Source organism: Entelurus aequoreus, linkage group LG24, assembly GCF_033978785.1.
Source record: "Entelurus aequoreus isolate RoL-2023_Sb linkage group LG24, RoL_Eaeq_v1.1, whole genome shotgun sequence".
In the NCBI taxonomy this organism is placed as follows: Eukaryota; Metazoa; Chordata; class Actinopteri; order Syngnathiformes; family Syngnathidae; genus Entelurus; species Entelurus aequoreus.
The window spans coordinates 8,927,454-8,952,227 of record NC_084754.1 but is presented as its reverse complement, the minus strand read 5'-3'; the positions used below and the strand labels follow the sequence as shown (position 1 = coordinate 8,952,227).

Genomic DNA, 24,774 nt, shown 5'->3' with positions numbered 1-24,774 from the left:
TACCGCCCCCCTGGGCCCTATTCGGACTTTATCAGTGAATTCTCAGAGTTCGTTGCTGATCTAGTGACGCACGCCGACAATATAATCATAATGGGGGACTTTAATATCCATATGAATACCCCATCGGACCCTCAGTGCGTGGCGCTCCAAACCATAATTGATAGCTGTGGTCTTACACAAATAATACATGAACCCACGCATCGCAACGGTAATACAATAGATCTAGTGCTTGTCAGGGGTGTCACCACCTCCAAAGTTATGATACTTCCATATACTAAAGTAATGTCCGATCATTACCTTATAAAATTTGAAGTTTTGACTCCTTGTCAACAAGCTAATAATAATAATAACTGCTATAGCGGCCGCAACATTAATGCTGCCACAACGATGACTCTTGCTGACCTACTGCCTTCGGTAATAGCACCATTCCCAAATTATGTCGGCTCTATTGATAAACTCACTAACAACTTTGACGATGCCTTGCGCGAAATTATTGATAGTATAGCACCGCTAAAGCAAAAAAGGGCCCCTAAAAGGCGCACCCCATGGTTTACAGAAGAAATTAGAGCTCATAAATTATCATGTAGAAAACTGGAACGCAAATGGCGCGCGACTAAACTTGAGGTTTTCCATCAAGCATGGAGTGATAGTTTAATAACTTATAAACGCATGCTTACCTTAGCTAAAGCTAAATACTACTCAAATCTCATCCGCCTCAACAAAAACGATCCTAAATTTCTGTTTAGTACAGTAGCATCGCTAACCCAACAAGGGACTCCTCCCAGTAGCTCCACCCACTCGGCAGATGATTTTATGAATTTCTTTAATAAGAAAATTGAACTCATTAGAAAGGAGATTAAAGACAACGCATCCCAGCTACAACTGGGTTCTATTAACACAAATACGACTGTATATACGACGGACACTGCCCTCCAAAATAGTCTCTCTATTTTTGATGAAATAACATTAGAGGAATTATTACAGCGTGTAAGTGGGATAAAACAAACAACATGTTTACTTGACCCACTTCCTGGGAAACTTATCAAGGAACTGTTTGTATTATTAGGTCCATCAGTGTTAAATATTATAAACTTATCACTTTCCTCCGGCACTGTTCCCCTAGCATTCAAAAAAGCGGTTATTCATCCTCTGCTCAAAAGACCTAACCTCGATCCTGACCTCATGGTAAACTACCGACCGGTCTCCCACCTTCCGTTTATTTCCAAAATTCTCGAAAAAACTGTTGCACAGCAGCTAAATGAACACTTAGTGACTAACAATCTCTGTGAACCTTTTCAATCCGGTTTCAGGGCAAATCACTCTACGGAGACAGCCCTCGCAAAAATGACTAATGATCTATTGCTAACGATGGATTCTGATGCGTCATCTATGTTGCTGCTTCTTGATCTTAGCGCCGCTTTCGATACCGTCGATCATAATATTTTATTAGAGCGTATCAAAACACGTATTGGTATGTCAGACTTAGCCTTGTCTTGGTTTAACTCTTATCTTACTGACAGGATGCAGTGCGTCTCCCATAACAATGTGACCTCGGACTATGTCAAGGTAACGTGCGGAGTTCCCCAGGGTTCGGTTCTTGGCCCTGCACTCTTTAGTATTTACATGCTGCCGCTGGGTGACATCATACGCAAGTACGGTGTTAGCTTTCACTGTTATGCTGATGACACTCAACTCTACATGCCCCTAAAGCTGACCAACACGCCGGACTGTAGTCAGCTGGAGGCGTGTCTTAATGAAATTAAACAATGGATGTCCGCTAACTTTTTGCAACTCAACGCTAAGAAAACGGAAATGCTGATTATCGGTCCTGCTAGACACCAACATCTATTTAATAATACCACCTTAACATTTGACAACCAAACAATTAAACAAGGAGACTCGGTAAAGAATCTGGGTATTATCTTCGACCCAACTCTCTCGTTTGAGTCACACATTAAGAGTGTTACTAAAACGGCCTTCTTTCATCTCCGTAATATCGCTAAAATTCGTTCCATCTTGTCCACTAGCGACGCTGAGATCATTATTCATGCGTTCGTTACGTCTCGTCTCGATTACTGTAACGTATTATTTTCGGGCCTCCCTATGTCTAGCATTAAAAGATTACAGTTGGTACAAAATGCGGCTGCAAGGCTTTTGACAAAAACAAGAAAGTTTGATCATATTACGCCTATACTGGCTCACTTGCACTGGCTTCCTGTGCACTTAAGATGCGACTTTAAGGTTTTACTACTTACGTATAAAATATTACACGGTTTAGCTCCAGCCTATCTCGCCGATTGTATTGTACCATATGTCCCGACAAGAAATCTGCGTTCAAAGAACTCCGGCTTATTAGTGATTCCCAGAGCCAAAAAAAAGTCTGCGGGCTATAGAGCGTTTTCTATTCGGGCTCCAGTACTCTGGAATGCCCTCCCGGTAACAGTTAGAGATGCTACCTCAGTAGAAGCATTTAAGTCCCATCTTAAAACTCATTTGTATAATCTAGCCTTTAAATAGACCCCCCCTTTTTTAGACCAGTTGATCTGCCGTTTCTTTTCTTCTCTCCTCTTCTCCCCTGTCCCTTGCGAGGGGGAGTCGCATAGGTCCGGTGGCCATGGATGAAGTGCTGGCTGTCCAGAGCCGGGACCCCGGGTGGACCACTAGCCTGTGCATCGGTTGGGGACATCTCTGCGCTGCTGACCCGTCTCCGCTCGGGATGGTTTCCTGTTGGCCCCGCTGTGGACTGGACTCCCGCTGATGTGTTGGATCCACTGTGGACTGGACTTTCACAATGTTATGTCAGACCCACTCGACATCCGTTGCTTTCGGTCTCCCCTAGAGGGGGGGGGTTACCCACATATGCGGTCCTCTCCAAGGTTTCTCATAGTCATTCACCGACGTCCCACTGGGGTGAGTTTTTCCTTGCCCGTATGTGGGCTCTGTACCGAGGATGTCGTTGTGGCTTGTACAGCCCTTTGAGACACTTGTGATTTAGGGCTATATAAATAAACATTGATTGATTGATTGATTGATATCGGCTGTTCAGATTTACTTTACAAAAGAGAAGTGTATGATCAAGATTTTTGGAGCTCTTTGTTCAGTGGATCAGATGTTTGATAAAGCGTTGTATCTATCTACCACCACTACTGTTTTCTGTTTATTTGTTACTGACTGTGGCAGGACACCTCTGCCTCTGTTTCACTTTATGTTGCTGGTAAAAAATATGGTTGTAGTAGTAGGCTAAAGTTAAATTATTTAGTATGCACTAATTAAAGGGGCAGAGCTTTAAGAGACATTTTAGCTTTTATATTTTTATAAGATATATTTTTTGTAAGAACCACAATTAATAAATATATTTCAGTGAATAACTTATTGTTCAAATCTGTATATAAATATGTACATAAAGTGTTGTAATTATATTGTAAAATGGATGGATGGATAGATGGATGGATGGATGGACGTTTAAAACAAAACTGTTATTAATAAGTATACATTTTTTGAGCCTTTTTAGAGAAAATCATATTATTGTAGTAAATTATGCAAATTACTCAATGATGTCATGGTGACCACACCCATAGCCACGCCCCCACCGCCACAGGTATCTTGGCAGTTTATGGGAAACACTGGAAAGTATTAAGTTTTACAATGTTTTGATTGCTGCGGATGTAGTTTGCAGGAGTGCAACTGTTAAGTGTTTGATACTTTGTGTCTTATGTGTAGCTTAATAATATATTGTCTGAACACTCATTTTATTGTATCTCAGATTGTGAAGGTGGAAATAGTGTGGCTCTTATTCTTTTCTCATGTATTACTTCTGGTCAAATGTTATTTTTCAGTTTTTACAGTTCACATTATTAACCGTATCCACTCGGCATCCATTGCACCGGTCACCCACGGGGGAGAGGGTACCCACATCTGCGAGTTTCACGTTGTTCCCATTGGGTTGAGTTGTTTCTTGCCCTGAAGTGGGATCTGAGCCGAGGATGTCATTGTGGCTTGTGCAGCCCTTTGAGACATTTGTGATTAAGGGCTATATAAGTAACTTTGATTGATTGATTTGATACTAAGATGCTAACATCAGCCATAAGTTGTTTTTACATCACAGGTACCACACCGCCTACTTTAGAACCCTGTAAAGAACAGGCGGCTTGGTCTTGAGGAAACACCACCACAACAACTGTAACTAACCATGCTGGTTAGGCCTATTCCAGGTCGCACAGTCTACTAATTACGGCCTAAAAGTTTGGCTAACATCTGCCAAACAAAGCAACTGGTGCCACACATCACGGTGTAAAATGGCGGACGCGCCTACTGAGAGATCTCCAAGAGAAATCAGAAAGCACCTTAGAGAAATTGTAAGTGACTGATCACCTCAAAGATCATTGCACTCCTAGTGGGGATTTCAATCTTTGTTTTTAAACAAAAAAATTGTTCAAATCACTTGAGGATGAAAATTTGAGCCTGCCATATTCAGATATAGCACGCCTTAAACAACCCCAAGCAAGACCTCTGCTTGATTACGGTTAGCGTCCCGACCTCAAATTGGGTAGGAACATGTACCCTTGTTTCTCTTATGCCCCTACAGCTCCACAGTCCTAACTCCCAAGGAAAGGGCAATACCCGTGCAGTCAACAGTACACACATTTTGCTTGACGATATATTGACCTACAAATAAATGCCGATAAATTATATTATTGCCATTATCTTTATGGGACCAAATTAACCATTGATGTAATGATCATAATAAACAAACGTGTATTTCTTGTGTATTTTATCATTGTAATTGTAATATAAACTTAAATCCCAAAGTTAAATATAGCAAATATTAACAAGGAAATACACTCTGTGAGCAAAATGTTGCACTTAAATAAAAATTACAACTAAAACCAATAAAATAAGTCAAGGAGTGGGTGTGGGGGCTCAAATGTATATAACTAAAACACTTAACTGACAAGTAAGTTAGGACATTTTTAAACAAAGTGCAAAGTAACTATATAAACACTACAGTATAAGCAGATGTGATAACAGGTCATGTGCAAAAGAAAATGGCAGATTCTGAGTTAGGAACACAGACATGACAACATGACAAATGTCTTTGCAGCACTTTTCGAAATGATAGTTGTATAACAGTATTAAATATCAGCATGTCTTTGGCCATGTATTTACACACTTTCTATAAGAATTGTCGAGTTGTGTTTTAAAGTGGGCGTGCACTTTGTGTAGGTTTGTTGCATTCGCACACATTCGGCAAATTGGTTCCTCTGTGTGGATAGGCTCATCTTGTTCTGAAATATTCCCACACTGGTGCAGTGGTATTTGGTTTTGTGATCATGTTGTCCATGTTAGCTGCTACATGCTAACTAGTTGCATTGTGTGATACTAGCTGGCGGCCCCTCTTCAATCACAAAGAATCCATCCATCCATCCGTTTTCTACCGCTTGTCCCGTTCAGGGTCGCGGGGGTGCTGCAGCCTATCTCAGCTGCATTCGGGCGAATGGCGGGGTACACCCTGGACAAGTTGCCACCTCATCGCAGGGCCAACACAGACAGACAGACAACATTCACACACTAGGGACCATTTAGTGTTGCCAATCAACATATGCCCCAGGTGCATGTCTTTGGAGGTGGGAGGAAGCCGGAGTACCCGGAGGTAACCCAAGCAGTCACAGGGAGAACATGCAAACTCCACACAGAAAGATCCTGAGTTATTTTTGTTCCGCTAAGATACAAACACGCAAAGCCACTGAAGGTGAAGAAAAGCGTGAATTAGGGTTGTCCCGATACCAATATTTTGGTACTGGTACCAAAATGTATTTTGATACTTTTCTAAATAAAGGGGACCACAACAAATGGCATTATTGGCTTTATTTTAACGAAACATCTTACGGTACATTAAACATATGTTTCTTATTGCAATTTTGTCCTTAAATAAAATACTGAACATACGAGATAACTTTTCTTTTATTAGTAAGTAAGCAAACAAAGACTCCTAATTTAGTCTGCTGACATATGCAGTAACATATTGTGTCATTTTCCATTATTTTATTTTGTCAAAATTATTAAGGACATGTGGTAGAAAATGAATTATCTACTTGTTCATGTACTGTTAATATCTGCTTACTTTCTCTTTCAACATGTTCTATCTACACTTCTGTTAAAATGTAATAACTTATTCTTCTGTTTGGATGCTTTACAATAGTTTTGGATGATACCACAAATTTGGGTATCGATCCGATAACAAGTAGTTACAGGTTCATACATTGGTCATAATTTAAGTCCTCATGTGTCCAGGGATGTATTTCCTGAGTCTATAAACATAACATAAATTTAAAAAAATGTTTGTGATGCTAAAAAATATCGATGTAATCATAGTAGTATCGACTAGATACGCTCCAGTACTTGGTATCATTACAGTGGATGTCAGGTGTAGATCCACCCATGGTGTTAGTTTACATTGTGACGCCGGTGAGCTATTGTATCCTCCTACGGTGTGTAGTGAAGCATGTTTAGCTATTCCTCGTCCTGCAGGGAAGAAACTTACTTTATCTGTCACCATGGAGGCGAGGATTAGTCATTTAGAAGTAGATAAAACACTGCAGACTGTGGCTGGACGTTAGCCGCTAGCTAGCTAGCTACTGTATGTTTAAAAGCACCTCTTTCTGAAAGCGTTTCAGTGTTATAACTTCATCTTTATCGTTAGTTTTTAACAAAACGCGTCCATTCTCCCTTTAATGTCTACACACTGTGCATGCTTGTAAGTACTACGTGGTTGTGTGCTGCCGAACATGCTCCTCTGCTCGTAAAACCAGCAATAACACGACGTGACGACGACGGGGGCACGGGGGTGTGGGGGACCGGTACTTTTCAGAGTTGGTATAGTACTGAATATGATTCATTAGTATCGCGGTACAATACTAGTACCGGTATACCGTACAACCCTAGCGTGAATGCTTTTGAAGTATGCACATGGCTGTTTGGTGACGCTGGAAACTCGACCCAAGCCTAGGACAATTTAAGAAGCGCTTCCAAGAACCACCGACAGACCTCTGCATAACATCCAACCCGTCGATTGGGTCCTCATTCGGAACCTGAGCCCAAAGAAGTTCAAGCTCGGACGTCAGTCAAGGCTGCGGAATGTGCTACATGGATCCACGCCACTCACTGCAAATGAGTTCCACAGCTGACAGCAATGCCGTGGGTCAAGTGCAAGGACCCATCCCACAAAATCCTGTGCAAGGAAGACTGCTGCACGGGCCCCGAGAAAAGCATAGGAAAAGAACATTGTACGACAGTGCAATGTAAAGTGCTAGTAACCTCTCCAAGGTCAAAGAAGAGCGTGCCCTTTTGCACCACACGAATGACCTTGTTACATGGCCAGAAGTATTTGAAGCATCGTGGCTTTAATGCGTCACACCGGCCAATGACACCGCCCAGCAAGCCCAGTCGCCCAACCACAAACTGTGTTCTCCTTCCAACTCTCACATCCCGCCGCTGTTACACACAGGTGGTACTGAAAGGACATGACTTTTATAAGTAAAGTTGGTATGGTATGACTTGTAAATGTTTTCACTCTTGTTTTTACTGATTCCTTATGAATCAAAGAGGGGAAATGTATTCAACATTTATATGCAATCGTTTAAACATTTATAAGTTGTTTTGGTCAGTAACGAACCTAACATACTGTGCCTTTAGTCTTTGAATGAAACCTAACATATGATGCTTTAGCCTTGAGAGAACTTCATGTACGAAATCCTTGACCGATAACCACAACACCACCATCACAGTTTAGTTCTCCAAAAATATAGACTGTTAAATTTAACATTCAAAGACTAGCATCAATACGAATGGCCCATTGAATCCTAAATAACACTGCACCAGTGCCACTTAAGCACTTTGTCCAGTTTGCATCTGCTGTGACAACAACAAACACACGAGCCTCCACCAGGGGGCGGTGTAGCGTACCCAGATGTAAAAGCTCTTTTGCCACAATTAGCCTTTTCATATAAAGCAGGGGTGTCCAAACTTTTCCATTGAGGGCCACACACGGAAAAATTAAAGCATGTAAGGGCCATTTTGATATTTTTCATTTTCAAACCATAACAAAATATATGGATTTTTTAAATTATTTTACCTTTAGAGGTTCCGGGGAACATAAAGGGTCTCAGTCATTAAAATTTAAAAAATAAGTCAAATTATTATTAATATTTTTTATTTAACGCCTACAGTAAATCTCTATATCAACTTCAAGTTGATATAAGGTAATAAAAAAAAAAGATTTTATGGCTTTTCTGTCAAAAACAAATTTGTTTTTTATAATAAAACTGAAATATGCAGTATTTAGTAACTAGAGCCCTAAAAGATCAATAATGCAGGACACCATTGATTTTAATTATTTAACATTTTTGAGTAATCACAGTAAAAAAAAAAATAAAATACCACTAAATATATTTGGGATCCAAAAGGTGCCCCACTCATAAAGTGATACATTTTTATTAGGTTTTTCTTTTACTTTCAACACTTAAGTTACGAGATCAAATTCAGACATATCTATTATTTTGTTTGTTTTTTATGCTCTTTTGTCAAATAAAACTTTGATGTTTTTATAAGGCAACTACAAAATATATGCAATATTTACCACATAAAACATTTTAAAGTGAAATATTTGAAGTAATTGGAGCTTTGAAAATAATTCATTATAGCATGGATTTTTTGTCATTACTTTTTTTTGAGCAATGGCAAAAAAAAAATAAAGAAAAAAGAAAAAAAAACAGCCTGTATGGCAGCTTTGTGTCAACATTGCAACTTTTTCTCGTTAGATTTCACCTCATTCCACTTTTTTTAATATCCTTTTTTATTTTTGCAATAACATTTCCAGAATGTGTGGCGGGCCGGTAAACAATTAGCTGCGGGCCGCAAATGGCCCACGGGCTGCACGTTGGACACCCCTGATATAAAGCGATAAAGGAATGGAACGACCTCACAACAAATTTGAAAAGTCTAACAGATTACTCTTCATTCACAATTGAAGTTAAAAAGTGGCTTTGGAGCAATCAAAGCTGCTCACACGGTCACTGAGGTGGGCACTATGATTGACACATCAACTTAATGTGTATTATATTTATCCATGAGAGCATTTTGTTGTAAACTGTGGTGTGTCTGTTAAAATCATGGTTGTTTTTACAAATGATGACAGATGTGAACAAGAGCATGTATTGTCTATGTGTTATGATGGAAATGAGGTGTGGGTGTATTGTATAGTAAGTATGCGTCAATGAAAAGGCATTTTATGAATTTCTTAATTTGATTACATGCTACAGTATGATTTTATTGCATGATTTTTGTATCCCTTTAATTTAGGTAGCCAGGGACTGCAGATGGAAATTAGCTATGTAGCTATAATCTGGTACAGACCATATCTGTCTTTGAGCTAAATGTTTATGTGCATTGTCCCTTCAAATAAAGACAAAACTAAACTAATGTACAATGCGTTAGTCTTTGAAGGTTATTCAAAGTTCCCGACATCTGCTTAGTCATGTGTTCTGTGTCAAAGATTACTCCCTCCCTTCCGCTTGTATTGTACAAAAGAATGACCAATTTGTCATTCAGGGCCCTTTCCTTTGTACCTGCTATGATTGCAAACTGTGCCTTTTGAGATGCTTCAGCTTTTCAAATAAATCAAAGAAAGACAATTTTGTTTGACTCCTTGAACAGGAAAATTTCCAATACAGTGACGCTAATGACAAAAAGCATAAGTTTGTTTGCAGTTGATTTTTGCTACTAATTCTAGTCTCATCTACATTCAGTTGTCTTTATGGTGTGAAGTTCATACTTTGTCTCATTATTTGGCTTTAAATGTCCCTGTTGTTCAGCAATGTTTGCTAGCAATATCAAGATTCAGTATGCTGTTGAGCCTATGAGAGATTTATTCATCTAGTTTATTAATACTATTAAGAATATTTTCTTGATGCTAACAAATGGCACCAAAGACGCTATAATGTGGTCATCCATGTCAAAGCACACAAACTACTAAACTTTTAGTTTAAATACGGTGGATTGGAACAACATTTATTACTAGGACTTAACATCACAGTTTATTTGCACAATCAGAGGTCTTAGTAGTTAAATTTAAGCATAGCAACCACAAAAGGACACAAACTAATGCGATATATTGTCCTTTATTTACGTTTAGTTCTGCTTCCAAACACTACTAATAGAGTACAGAAGCACAGAAAGTTTCGCAAACAAATCAAATGTTTAACCAACCATTTTACAAAGTGATTGCTGCAGACAAGCATGGGCCGATTGTATTCTACAAGATGATAGGGCTAATTAATTAGACGCATTTTTGTTTTTCCTCGACAAAATTGCCTTTATGAACCACTTCTTTCGAAACTTAATGAAAGGTCTTTCATATGTCTCTCATTTGAACAATTGGATCGCCAAAAAACAGAACAGCAATACGGCATTTTCTGCTGTATCAACTTTTCTCTTGTGTATTTGGGATCTGCATGAGCCCCAAACATTTGAAATCAAACCGTGAAGACATTACAGGGATAATTATAAAATAATCTTGCCTTTTTTCCTTCTTCTGCCAAAACGAGCCGTTAGAAATTTGCACAACTTGTGACATCACCAGATTATCCATATATGGTGTAAAATGTACTCAGAGTATCTTGCGCCCTTCCGCCATTATAGCCTGTGCTGTAGTCAATGAGCTCCTTCTTTTTTGCTATCCTCTTGTTGTGGTGCAGACTGTGTCGTGCAAGTACATGCATCTTCAGCTGTTGCAATTTCTAATACAAAGTAGCATATAGTTCTAACTAGAGATGTCCGATAATGGCTTTTTGCCGATATCCGATATGCCGATATTGTCCAACTCTTTAATTACCGATACCGATATATACAGTCGTGGAATTAACACATTATTATGCCTAATTTGGACAACCAGGTATGGTGAAGATAAGGTACTTTTAAAAAAAATGAATCAAATAAAATAAGATAAATAAATTAAAAACATTTTCTTGAATAAAACATAAAGTAAAACAATATAAAAACAGTTACATAGAAACTAGTAATTAATGAAAATTTGTAAAATTAACTGTTAAAGGTTAGTATTATTAGTGGACCAGCAGCACGCACAATCATGCGTGCTTACGGACTGTATCCCTTGCAGACTGTATTGATATATATTGATATATAATGTAGGAACCAGAATATTAATAACAGAAAGAAACAACCCTTTTGTGTGAATGAGTGTGAATGAGTGCAAATGGGGGAGGGAGGTTTTTTGGGTTGGTGCACTAATTGTAAGTGTATCTTGTGTTTTTTATGTGGATTTAATTAAAGAAAAAAAAATAAAAAATTTTTTTTTAAAACGATACTGATAATTAAAAAAAACGATACCGATAATTTCCGATATTACATTTCAACGCATTTATCGGCCGATATTATCGGACATCTCTAGTTCTAACTAATGTGTCAGTAGACTCGCTATGGAAGCGCTAAAAACTACAAAAAAGATGGCAGGGAGAAGATAGTCGAAGCGCAGCCACATAAGTAAGACCCGCCCAAAAAACAAAGCATACTGGAGCGACTGTCAGAAAGCAGCTTGAAAACGGTCAGCAGAACATAATCTATGCAAAATGTTGACCAAAGAACCACCATAACATGTTATGTAGGGTCACAAAATGTTGTCTTCCTAAAGGGGGTCTAACAGAAAATAATTGAGAAGCACTGGTCTAGTGGGACAAGTAAAAGTTAAGTATTTTATAAATGATTTAATGTTTCTGTGCAGCGTGAAAGAAAATGTGTCACGGACCGGTTACGTGTAGATTAGTATCATTACAGGCAGTCATGGGCCATGTCCTCCCACAGAGTCAGCCATGGCGCCCTGGGCTGGAAGCTGTTTATTTTCCATCCATCCATTTTCTACCGCTTATTCTTATTTTATTTTATTTATACATTTTTTATTCTTACATCGGAGGAGGAAAAATTAGCACGCTATTTATTAGAGATGTCCGATAATATCGGACTGCCGATATTATCGGCCGATAAATGCTTTAAAATGCCATCCATCCATCCATCTTCTTCCGCTTATCCGAGGTCGGGTCGCGGGGGCAGCAGCCTAAGCAGGGAAACCCAGACGTCCCTCTCCCCAGCCACTTCGTCCAGCTCTTCCCGGGGGATCCCGAGGCGTTCCCAGGCCAGCCGGGAGACATAGTCTTCCCAACGTGTCCTGGGTCTTCCCCGTGGCCTCGGAAATTATCGGTATCAGTTTCAAGAAGTAAAATGTATGACTTTTTAAAACGCCGCTGTACGGAGTGGTACACGGACGTAGGGAGAAGTACAGAGCAGTTGCGTCTCCCAGTCAGACTTGCCAACCCTCCCGATTTTCCCGGGAGACTCCCGAATTTCAGTGCCCCTCCCGAAAATCTCCCGGGGCAACCATTCTCCCGAATTTCTCCCAGACAACAATATTGGGGGCGTGCCTTAAAGGCACTGCCTTTGCCTATGCCCAATCACATAATATCTACGACTTTTCACACACACAAGTGAATGCAATGCATACTTGGTCAACAGCCATACAGGTCACATCGAGGGTGGCCGTATAAACAACTTTAACACTGTTACAAATATGCGCCACACTGTGAACCCACACCAAACAAGAATGACAAACACATTTCGGGAGAATATCCCCACCGTAACATAAACACAACAGAACAAATACCCAGAACCCCTTGCAGCACTAACTCTTCCGGGACGCTACAATATACACCCCCCGCTACCCCCTACCCTCCCTCAAACTCAACCCCGCCCCCCTCAACCTCCTCATGCTCTCTCAGGGAGAGCATGTCCCAAATTCCAAGCTGCTGTTTTGAGGCATGTTAAAAAGAAGAATGCACTTTGTGACTTCAATAATAAATATGGCAGTGCCATGTTGGCATTTTTTTTCCATAACTTGATTTGATTTATTTTGGAAAACCTTGTTACATTGTTTAATGCATCCAGCGGGGCATCACAACAAAATTAGGCATAATAATGTGTTAATTCCACGACTGTATATATCGGTATCGGTTGATATCGGAATCTGTAATTAAGAGTTGGACAATATCGGAATATCGGATATGGGCAAAAAAGCCATTATCGGACATCTCTACTATTTAATCAAAACAAAGTCAAGTTGACTAAGACGTAACACAATGAACTGACAATTTAGTTAAGTATAAAAAGGTCAGGATGCCACCCGAACGCCTCCCTAGGGAGGTGTTTCAGGCACGTCCGACCGGTAGGAGGCCACGGGGAAGACTATCTCTCCCGGCTGACCTGGGAACGCCTCGGGATCCCCCGGGAGGAGCTGGACGAAGTGGCTGGGGAGAGGGAAGTCTGGGCTTCCCTGCTTAGGCTGCTGTCCCCGCGACCCGACCTCGGATAAGCGGAAGAAGATGGATGGATGGATAAAAAAAACCAAAAAGGTTGACAGAAACGAAATCCAACCATATTTAAGTTTGCCTTGTCGATAGGTGGGACAAAGGTTAGGTGGGATTTACCATGGATAACCTTAGCCGGCTTAGTGTAGAAGGGGCCTGCTTGGTGGTGAGAAATTGCCATCAATCCCTCGTGGGTACGCGGACGGGTACGCGGCATTGTCCGTGGGTGCTCAGGCCCCGAAGCACCCACGGGATCTGTGCCTATGTTTGTTGACAAAGTACCATAAGGTGCCCCCCCTGAAAAAAAGGTAATGCACCCCAACCCCTGAAATGTTTTTTTTTCCTGCAGCTGGGTCTGATTCCAGGTACCCTTTGAAATAAATCTTGTTCCTCAAAAAACCCTATTCTGCATTGCAATTTCTGATTATGATCATCACCAACAAATTATAAAGGCAAAACCAAAAAAATCATGGATGGGAAATTTCAAGTATGTAAAAATATTATCTCCAGCCCAATTTGATTGATTGATTGGATTGATTGATTGACTTTAATAAAACACAGAAAGGCTCAGCAGTTGTTTCATACATCGAATACTTTCTTTTCATAAAGTTCCACTATATTTTCCTCATGTAATTACTTAATGTCATCTTTTTTCAAACAAAAAGTAAGCTAACATGGTCAGTACTCACGTGTTGTGGTTGGCGTCACCTCCTAGCTCGTTGCTGTTTAGCCTTTTCAGTTTGATGACTTTTTGCGTGGTCTTCCCATCTTCTTTGGCCTCTTTCTCTCGCCCCATCTCTTAAAACAACCTATGAGACTGACGTTCGCTTAGTTGACAATGAGCAAAAGATTGAGGGGGAAAAAAGCTCAAGTTTGTAACAAAAATAAACGTACCACCTCCGGGGGGGGGGGGGGGTATCGCGCTGTCTTTGTTAGCAAATTAACACACTCCAGCAACAGATATGCAATTGCTAGTGAAATCCATACAGGGTTGTTAATTAGATAAAGAATGTGCAAAAGCAAAAATTGTCAAAACACATGCATTTGCGCTAAAATGAGGGCGGGTGTTTCAGCCACTTAAGTGTTAGTTTGGGCGTCTTCACAATCTAAGTGCCAGGTGAACTGTGAATGGCTGATGGGCTACTGGGTTGCCAGGGCCGTCAAAAAAGGTGAACGTTTTTTTTTTTTAACAATTAGTGCAAATCTGATTTAGGAGTCGCTCTCTTTACTGCTAAAGTAACCGAAGGTCTTATACGGATGAACACTGATACTGTGAAAGTTTAACAGGAAAGAAATGCGACAGTCATGAACTCGGGAGGCACTTTATTGACGTGCAATTCTTCTCTGCTGCCATCAAGAGTTTCAAAAAAATACATTTCCGGCATTCACAATAAAAGCCCTGTACGTTACTTCCTGCCTGGCTTCACTCATTAAAATAAGGGGCTCGGAAAAAGTAGCTTACAATAAATAGTTGAGTTTGAGTTTATTTCGAACATGCATGCATACAACATGATACATCCCAATTTCCAGTTTCTCTATTCTACATGTCCGAATGCAGCTGAGATAGGCTCCAGCACCCCCCACAACCCCGAAAGGGACAAGCGGTAGTAAAATGCATGGATGGAACATGTTCGAAAAGGAGTAGGAAGAAGCAGAGCATATTTAATCCTACACCTTTTCCTTTACATAGCAGTTGCTAAAGCTTTTGTTCACTTCTTGTTCCCAATTTATTCACAATATACTCCATAAGTAATAACAATAAAAATAAATAAATAAATGATAATTGGTGAAGTAAGTTAACATGAAAGCTTAACATGAAATAAGGGAGGAACTTTATTGACGTTCAATTCTTCTCTGCTGCCATCAAGAGTTTAAAAACAATACATTTCCGGCATTCACAATAAAAGCCCTGTACGTTACTTCCTGCCTGACTACACTCAACAAAATAAGAGGCTCGGAAAAAGTAGCTTACACTAAATAGTTAAGAACTGCATTGAATTACCTTTATGCTGTTAAGTAGGTTGATGGCAATTGTGTAAATAAATAAATACTTTATTTGCATTTATAAAGAGGGGGTGTCACTTGTTGCCAGTTTTGCATTTCACCACACCTAGTGTGTGTGTGACAATCATTGGTACTTCAACTTTTAACTTTATTTATTTATTTATTTGAATTAGGACAATGCATATTCATCAACATAGAGCAACTTTGTATATATGCCGGAGTTAGCACAATAGCTAATTTTCATCCGTTGTCCCAAGGCAGGTTAATACAGTAAACATTCAACAGGCCATGATACAAAAGAATACATGACAAGACATTACACATTACCAGCATACCATAAGCCAGTGTTTTTCAACCAGTGTGCTGAGATACAGTCTGGTGTGCCGTGGGAGATTATGTAATTTCACATATTTGGTTTAAAAATATTTTTTTCAAACAAATAATTATACTTTGCAAATAATGTGTCGTTGTTGAGTGTTGGTTGTGTCTAGAGCTCGGCAGAGTAACCGTGTAATACTCTTCCATATCAGTAGGTGGCAGCCGGTAGCTAAGTGCTTTGTAGATGTCGGGAACACGTTGTGTGAGACGACGAGGGTTTGTCGTCGTATCTAATGCTTAAACCAAAAATAAACAAAAGGTGAGTGCCCCTAAGAAAAGGCATTGAAGCTTAAGGAAGGCTATGCAGAACGAAACTAAATCCTAACTGGCTACAAAGGAGCCAGATGAGGTGGTTCGGGCATCTGGTCAGGATGCCACCAGAACGCCTCCTTAGGGAGGTGTTTCGGGCACGTCCGACCGGTAGGAGGCCACGGGGAAGACCCAGGACACGTTGGGAAGACTATGTCTCCCGGCTGGCCTGGGAACACCTCGGGATCCCCCGGGAGGAGCTGGACGAAGTGGCTGGGGAGAGGGAAGTCTGGGCTTCCCTACTTAGGCTACTGCCCCCGCGACCCAACCTCGGATAAGCGGAAGAAGATGGATGGATGAATGACTACAAAGTAAACAAAAACAGAATGCTGGACGACAGCAAAGACTTACAGTGGAGCAAAGACGGCGTCCATCTATCCATCCATGTTCTACCGACAAAGTACATCCGAACATGACATGACAATCAACAATGTCCACCCAAAGAAGGATAGCAATAACTTAAATAGTCGTCATTGCTAAAACTAAGCAGGTTATGGGAAATAGTGCTCAAAGGAAGACATGCAACTGCTACAGGAAAACACCAACAAAACAGGAAAAGACACCAAAATAGGAGTGCAAGACAAGAACTACTACGTGACAGTACTTTGAGACAAGAGCTATAGTGATGCATGGTTGGTTGTGGTTTGAATTCATATCCAACAATTGCGACAACCACTTTTTACTGCTGCTGAGTTTCATTGTTTTAGTGATTTCTACTGGTGGTGTGCCTCCGGATTTTTTCAATGAAAAAAAATGTGCCTTGGCTCAAAAAAAGGTTGAAAAACACTGACTTAAGCACAGACCATGGACAAAATGTAAACCCTCAACTAGTCTAAAAGGGGGTCTATTTAAAGCAGGGGTGTCCAAAGTGCGGCCCAGGGGCCATTTGCGGCCCGCAGGTCATTTTTTAATGGCCCCACGGCACATTTTAAAAATACGATTAAAAAAAATGAAAAAAAAAACATAAAAAGTGGTATAAAAGAGCAAACAGGTGAAATGTGACAAGAAAATGTTGCAATGTTTACTCTAATAACACAAAGCTGCCTTGCAGGCTGTTTCTTTCTTTAAAAAATAATTTGAATCAAAATCAGTGTCATTATGAATTATTGACCTATTCAAGGCTCCAATTACGTCACATTAAATATTCCACTTTGAGATATTTTTTGGGGAAAATGTTTCATATTTTGTATTTGCCATATAAAAATTGAGCTGTTTTTTTTTTAAAGAAGGGCGTAAAACGAACAAACAAAAAACATAAACAACAATAAAACATATAATTGACGGATAGATCTGAAGTTGATCTCGAGATTATTGTGTTAAAAGTAAACAGGAAAAAAAATTATAATTTATTTTTTAACACTTTAACGATCCCTGTGGATCCCCAATAATTTTAGTGTGATTTGTTTTTAAATGTCATTGCTCAAAAAATAATAATGAATTAAAATCAATGGTGTTATGAGTTATTGACCGTTTTAAGGCACCGATTACTATATAATCTCAAATATTCCACTTAAAAATGTTATTGGGTGAAAATATTGCATATTTTGTGTTTTTTCCATAAAATAAACAGGGTTTTCTTTGACAAAAAGAGCATACAACTTAAATCCTTAAAAACGTTATATTGACAGATAGATATACCTAGTGTTGGTATAGAGATTTAAAACTTGAATAATAATAAAAATAATAATACTGAATAATGACACATTTTTAATATTTTTTTGACCAAAACCCTTTGGGGTCCCCGGCATCAAGCCTGAGTGGAGACCTAAATGTAAAAATATCAAAATGGCCCCTGCTTGCTTTGATTTTTCAGTGTGCGGCCCTCAGTGGAAAAAGTTTGGACACCCCTGATTTAAAGGCTAGAGCAGGGGTCACCAACCTTTTTGAAAGCAAGAGCTACTTCTTGGGTACTGATTCATGCGAAGGGCTACCAGTTTGATACACACTTAAATAAATTGCCAGAAATAGCCAATTTGCTAAATTTACCTTTTAACTCTATGATATTATTAATAATCAAAGATATTTACACTTAATTGAACAGTTTAAAAGAGGGGAAAACACGAAAAAAAATGACAATTAAATTTTGAAACATAGTTTATCTTCAATTTCGACTCTTTAAAATTCAAAATTCAACCGAAAAAAAGAAGAGAAAAACTAGCTAATTCGAATCTTTTTGAAAAAATTAAAAAAAGAATTTATGGAACATCATTAGTAATTTTTTTTGATTAAGATTAATTTTAGAATTTTGATGACGTGTTTTAAATAGGTTGAAAGCCAATCTACACTTTGTTAGAATATATAACAAATTGGACCAAGCTATATTTATAACAAAGACAAATCATTATTTCTTCTAGATTTTCCAGAACAAACATTTTAAAAGAAATTCAAAAGACTTTTAAATAAGATTTAAATTTGATTCTACAGATTTTCTAGATTTGCCAGAATTTTTTTTTTTGAATTTTAATCATAATAAGTTTGAAGAAATATTTCACAAATATTCTCCGTCGAAAAAACACAAGCTAAAAGGAAGAATTAAATTAAAATGTATTTATTATTCTTTACAATAAAAAAAAAGTTTTTACTTGAACATTGATTTAAATTGTCAGGAAAGAAGAGGAAGGAATTTAAAAGGTATATGTGTTTAAAAATCCTAAAATAATTTTTAAGGTTGTATTTTTTTCTCTAAAATTGTCTTTCTGAAAGTTATAAGAAGCAAAGTAAAAAAAATTATGAATTTATTTAAACAAGTGAAGACCAAGTCTTTAAAATATTTTCTTGGATTTTCAAATTCTATTTGAGTTTTGTCTTTCTTAGAATTAAAAATGTCGGGCAAAGCGAGACCAGCTTACTAGTAAATAAATACAATTTAAAAAATAGAGGCAGCTCACTGGTAAGTGCTGCTATTTGAGCTATTTTTAGAACAGGCCAGCGGGCTACTCATCTGGTCCTTACGGGCTACCTGGTGCCCGCGGGCACCGCGTTGGTGACCCCTGGGCTAGAGTATACAAATTAGTTTTAAGATGGGACTTAAATGCTTCTTCTAAATTTGGAACAGAGCATAGTTTTTGGTTGGCGTTTTAAAGTAGAGTTCTAATTCTTTTTTAAAGGCACAAAAAACAGGACGGGTATTGAGAAAACTTAAATGTAATTCATTATCTTTGTTTTATACCCATCATCATGAGACAAATGACATGAATAATAAACGGCGCTGTCACTTTAAGAAACCCGGAAATGGTTACTCTCCCCCGTCATCTCCTGGTTGTGTCGCCAAACAAACATCCGCTCCCTCCCAACAATGATAGTCCACACTGTAATCTATGCTTTCCGCGGCAGTGCGAAGTGTTGGCGACACCGGGCTGTGCTGAAAGCTGCTCTGGGGGTGTCGGGCTTCGGCAGGTGCCGCTGGTTGTCCTCGCCACCGAGTAGAAGCGTTACGAGCATGGAGGACATACTCGCCAGGGTAGTTTCGCCTTTACCCACGTACGAAACGAGAGAGAAATCCCCCCCGCCTCCAGAATCCAGCAGCTTGGAGTTCATGCACTTCTACAGAAGCCTCGAATGGGATGACAAACTCGATGTCTTGGCAAAGCTGTCGCGGGATTTCGGAGTGGATCACAAGAGCGTGTCGGAGTTCGCCGGCAAGTTGCTGGACACTCAACTCCGGGACTTGGCGACCGTCATGCAGGCGGAGGATCGGCTTCGCTACAGTTTGACTCCCCGCTATAAACAGTTGCTGAACCACATCAGCAGGGTGGAAGGAGGAGTGAAGTTTCTGGTGGACCTCAGAGCCGACGTGCTCGCCATCATCGCATCGAAAAGCAGCGAGAGCCCGCACCTCAGGGTAAGGATTGTTTGTTGACATTTCGGTACGGGTGCTCGCTCGGGTCAATTTATTATGCCTGCGCTTTGACGTTTTAACCCAATTCAATGTAAAATTGATCACATTCTTGACTGTAGGATACCAATAAACTGATGTCCATACATCCATTTTTTTTTACCGCTTGTCCCTTTCGGGGTCGCAGGGGGGTGTGCTGGAGCTTGTGTGTGGTATATTTTTGGGTGTCATAATGACGTCATAGCACATATCAGGCCCCAGTCACGTGGGTCACATTTCATAACAGTGCTCCCCTTTGCCCCAGATCTCTTTCATTATGACTACAGGGGTGTTCAAAGGGCTGCCCAGGAGCCTTTTTGGGGCCAGTAGTTAGTTTGTATTCGCCCTTTTGTTTATTATAAATATATTCATTACTTTTTTTTTTTTTTACTTTTTTTTTTTGTCCTGTCCAGCTTCTCAGGCAAATCATATAGCAGATGTAGATGCCCATATCGGCTGTTCAGATTTACTTTACTTTATTTATTTGTATTTGACTTTATTAAATGTATTTATATTATCATTTGGTGCAGCCGGGCCGTAGCAGGAGGGGATAGAATGAGAAGAAAAAAAAGGAAGACAGAGGCGGGAATTGTGGGGACAAGAGTTGGATAAAACAGAGAGACGACAACAAGAGCAAACAACAATAACAACAACAATAAAACAACATGAGCAAATAGAATATGTCCCCACAAATATATTCATTACTAGTTTGGTATATTTTAGGACTAACTGATGCCAGCTAATGTGGCTGTGCTACTGCACTGCAAAAAGTCAGAGTTCAAAAACAAGAAAAATAATACAAAAATTAGGGGTATTTTATTTGAACTAAGCAAAATTATCTGCCAATACAACAAGAAAATTTGGCTTGTCAAGGCTTTCCAAAACAAGTAAAATTAGGTAACCTCAATTAACCCAAAAATACCTTTAAAATAAGTATATTCTCACTAATAACAAGTGCACTTTTCTTGGTAGAAAAAAAAGAGACCTTTTTGCTCAATATGTTGAAAAATATTCTTAAATTAAGTAAATGCTAGTGCCATTATCTTGACATAATGATATGCATACATCATTGATTTTTTTTTCCTGCTTGAAGTAAGAAATTATTACTTTAAAAAATTAGTTTTATACTTGTGAGTGTTGATGACACAGCTTTGCAACAGTTGATATTCTAGTTTCAAGCATGTTTTACTCAATATAGGTCATAAAATCTCAGCAACAAGCTGTAATATCTTACTGAGATCATTTAGGACCAAAACGCTTAAAACAAGTAAAACACTAACATAAAATCTGCTTAGTGAGAATAATTATGTTATCAGACAGAAAATAAGCAATTATCACCCTTATTTGAGATATTTCATCTTACTTAGATTTCAGTTTTTGCAGTGTGTATGTTGTGTGAATGTCACTTCCCAGGCATGGACAGGATGATCGTGACTACAGCTGCACAGAATTCAACTATGACAAATCTAATATTTGGATGTTGGTTAAAAGTTAAAGTACCACTGATAGTCACACACACCCACACACTAGGTGTGGTGAAATTACCCTCTGCATTTGACCCATCCCCTTGTTCCACCCCCTGGGAGGTGAGGGGAGCAGTGAGCAGCAGCGGTGGCCACGCTCGGGAATAATTTTGGTGATTTAACCCCCAATTCCAACCCTTGATGCTGAGTGCCAAGCAGGGAGGTAGTGGGTCCCATTTTTTTATAGTCTTTGGTATGACTCGACAGTTAAGGTCCCAACGGTCGTCACACACACGCTGGGTGTAGTGAAATGTGTCCTCTGCATTTGACCCATCCCCTTGTTCCACCCCCTGGGAGGTGAGGGGAGCAGTGAGCAGCAGCGGTGGCCGCGCTCGGGAATCATTTTGGTGATTTAACCCCCAATTCCAACCCTTGATGCTGAGTGCCAAGGATATTTCAGCAGGGGTGTCCAAAGCTGGGTGCCGTAATCCAGATGAGAGTAAGGTTTAGGGCAGACCTTTTCAGTCTGGCCCGCCGGACATTCCCAAAAAATGTCTTTAGATCTTTGAGATGGAAACTGTAGCTGCCATTATGATGCGCAGTGATGTTTTAAAATAATTAACGTCAGTCTTGAACTATACAAAGTATTTCAATGGTTGGAATCTGTGCTTTTGCATGATATAGTAGTTACTAGGGTTGTACGGTATACCGGTATTAGTATAGTACCGCAATATTAATGAATCCTATTCAGTACTATACCGCCTCTGAAAAGTAAAAATTGTGGTATCATCCAAAACTAATGTAAAGTATAAAACAAGCGAGAGCCCGCACCTCAGGGTAACACTTGTTTGTTGACATTTCAGTACGGGTGCTCGCGCGGGTCAATATATACTGGCCACACTTTGACGTTTAACCCAATTCAATGTAGAATGTATCAAATTCTTGACTGCAGGATTCCAACAAACCGATGTGTGTGGTATATTTTTGGTGTCACAATGACGTCAGAGCACATATCAGGCCCCAGTCACATGGGTCACATTTCATAACAGTGCTCCCCTTTGCCCCAGATCTCTTTTATAGTGCTGTCCAGGAGCCTTTTGGGGGTCATCAGTTAGTTTTTATTTGCCCATTTGTTTATTGTAAATATATTCACTAGTAATTTGGTATATTTTAAGACTAACTGATGCCAGCTAGTGTGGCTGTGCTACTGTATGTTGTGTGAATGTCACTTCCCAGGCATGGACAGGATGATCGCGACTACAGTTGCACAGATTTCAACAGTGAGAAATCTAATATTTGGATGTTGGTTCAGATATTTCAGCACGGGTGTCCAAAGCTGGGTGCCGTGACCCAGATGAGAGTAAGGTTTAGGGCAGGGGTCCCCAAACTCTTTAACTTGGGGGCCGCATTGGGTTAAAAAAATTGGCCGGGGGTCGAGCTGCTTTATTAAATAAAACAGATCGACCCCCGGCCAATTTTATATATAATATATATATATTTCTTGCGCACTAATTGACTGAAAGAGCGATGGGAAAATGCATTTATAGACAATATGACTTGAGTGTAAGCACTGTAAGCAGCTTTTTGATTTGCAAGTATTACATTAAGCTGCAATTACAGTTGCAAGTCCAGTCCTAAAAAGTGTGAGCACTGTAAGCAGTTGTTTGATTGTAACATGCATCTTAGTTGTACTTTTTCACTATTAAAAATGAGCTGATTGTGATAACTGCTGTCTAGTTGTTAAACCTTGTCTTATTTTCGTCCTATTATCAATTGCAAGTATGACATTAAGTTGCAATTACAGTTTCAAGTCCAAAAACGTTGGATGGCAGTAGTTTATAGTGTATTTTTGTGGCTTTTGTTGCGCCTTAAAAAGTGTTAGTACTTTAAGTAGTGTACTTATTACATCTGAGGTGTTTGACTGTAACGTGCATCTTAGTTGTAGTTTTCATTAACGAATTTGGAGGTGGGGGAATCGCTGTGTAAAATTGCTAATGCTAATCAGTAGCATGTCAGTAGCAAAGTCCAGTCCTAAAAAGTGTGAGCACTGTAAGCAGTTGTTTGATTGTAACATGCATCTTAGTTGTACTTTTTCACTATTAAAAATGAGCTGATTGTGATAACTGCTGTCTAGTTGTTAAACCTTGTCTTATTTTCGTCTTATTATCAATTGCAAGTATGACATTAAGTTGCAATTACAGTTTCAAGTCCAAAACGTTGGATGGCAGTAGTTTATGCTGTATTTTTGTGGCTTTTGTTGCGCCTTAAAAAGTGTTAGTACTGTAAGTAGTGTACTTATTGCATCTGAGGTGTTTGACTGTAACGTGCATCTTAGTTGTAGTTTTCATTAACGAATTTGGAGGTGGGGGAATCGCTGTGTAAAATTTCTAATGCTAATCAGTAGCATGTCAGTAGCAAAGCCAATGTATATTAGCATCAAGCTAGTGCATTTTTGGAAAAGACAATAGACATAGACAATATTATTTGCCTGAGTGGCTAGGAGACTCAGAGAGTAACAAGCCGTAGAAAATGGATTAGAAAGGACAGATTTAAAAAATATGTATATACAGTATATATTTTTTTAAACTCTGGACTTCCCGCGGGGCGGATTTTGGGCGCTGGCGGGCCATAGTTTGGAGACCCCTGGTTTAGGGAGTTGAGTGTAAATGGGGCCAGCCAGTGTGGCTGAGCCAGGTGCTCATTATTAAACTTTCACTCCCCTAAAACTTCAAGAGTAGTGCAGGCTGCTGGGTGACCAGCTCGGGCTTTTTAGACCGGTGGTCAACACGCTCTCCTCGCATAAGAACGTCCAGGATTTGCATCGCCGTGCGGAATGGGATAAAGGCACGGGGCCAAACCAGTGGCGATTGCTCTAAGACTGCAAGGGAAGCCCTACAATGTCAAAAAATAAGTGATTAAATATATAGTGCTGTGTGTACATGTTGACTAAATATGCGCCACAACGCGCTCTTTTGTTCAGAATCAGCTTCTTATCACTGGTAACGACGCGGCTTTCCTCTCTCTCATTCCCGCAGCGTCACGGTGCTTTAAACAGTGTAGACGCTGGTCGTCCACAGAGTTCAATAGGAAAGCATACACTGCAGCGAAACGAGACGAGTCATGCGATAAATGCTGGGGGTCTATTGGGCAGTAGGCTGGCCTTAGCTGGCCCGGACGCTCAACTTCTGCATGATGATTGGATGATCTGTCTAAGGCTGATTCCCTTTTTGATTGACAGCGAAATGAGCGAATCAGCGATCTTGTGTTGTAAACGTCCGTGGGAGCATTTTTCAATATTCATTCTGTTGTTCTGAGTTGA

At 39.7% G+C, this 24,774-nt stretch overlaps 2 protein-coding genes across 9 annotated transcripts in view; one reads left to right on the top strand and one right to left on the bottom strand.

Moving 5' to 3' along the window:
• The window catches only part of zgc:173742 (DNA topoisomerase I, mitochondrial), a 117,622-nt gene that overhangs the window by 54,141 nt on the left and 38,707 nt on the right, over positions 1-24,774 (bottom strand). For 3 of the 8 annotated variants that reach the window (XR_009824324.1, XM_062035596.1, XM_062035601.1), the window contains exon 1: positions 14,117-14,753. Coding sequence is in view for 7 of the 8 variants with exons in the window: in XM_062035596.1 (XP_061891580.1) it covers positions 14,117-14,223 (107 nt within the window). In the remaining variant the exon portion in view is untranslated. Of the gene's footprint in view, positions 1-14,116; positions 14,756-24,774 lie in introns of those variants that run through there. The other 5 variants (XM_062035603.1, XM_062035602.1, XM_062035597.1 and 2 more) reach the window with 4 other exon arrangements.
• Positions 19,358-24,774, top strand: part of mlycd (malonyl-CoA decarboxylase) — a 32,102-nt gene continuing 26,685 nt past the window's right edge. The window contains exon 1 of the mRNA XM_062036205.1: positions 19,358-19,959. Coding sequence (XP_061892189.1) covers positions 19,414-19,959 — 546 coding nt within the window. The 5' untranslated portion in view covers positions 19,358-19,413. The remainder of the gene's footprint in view (positions 19,960-24,774) is intronic.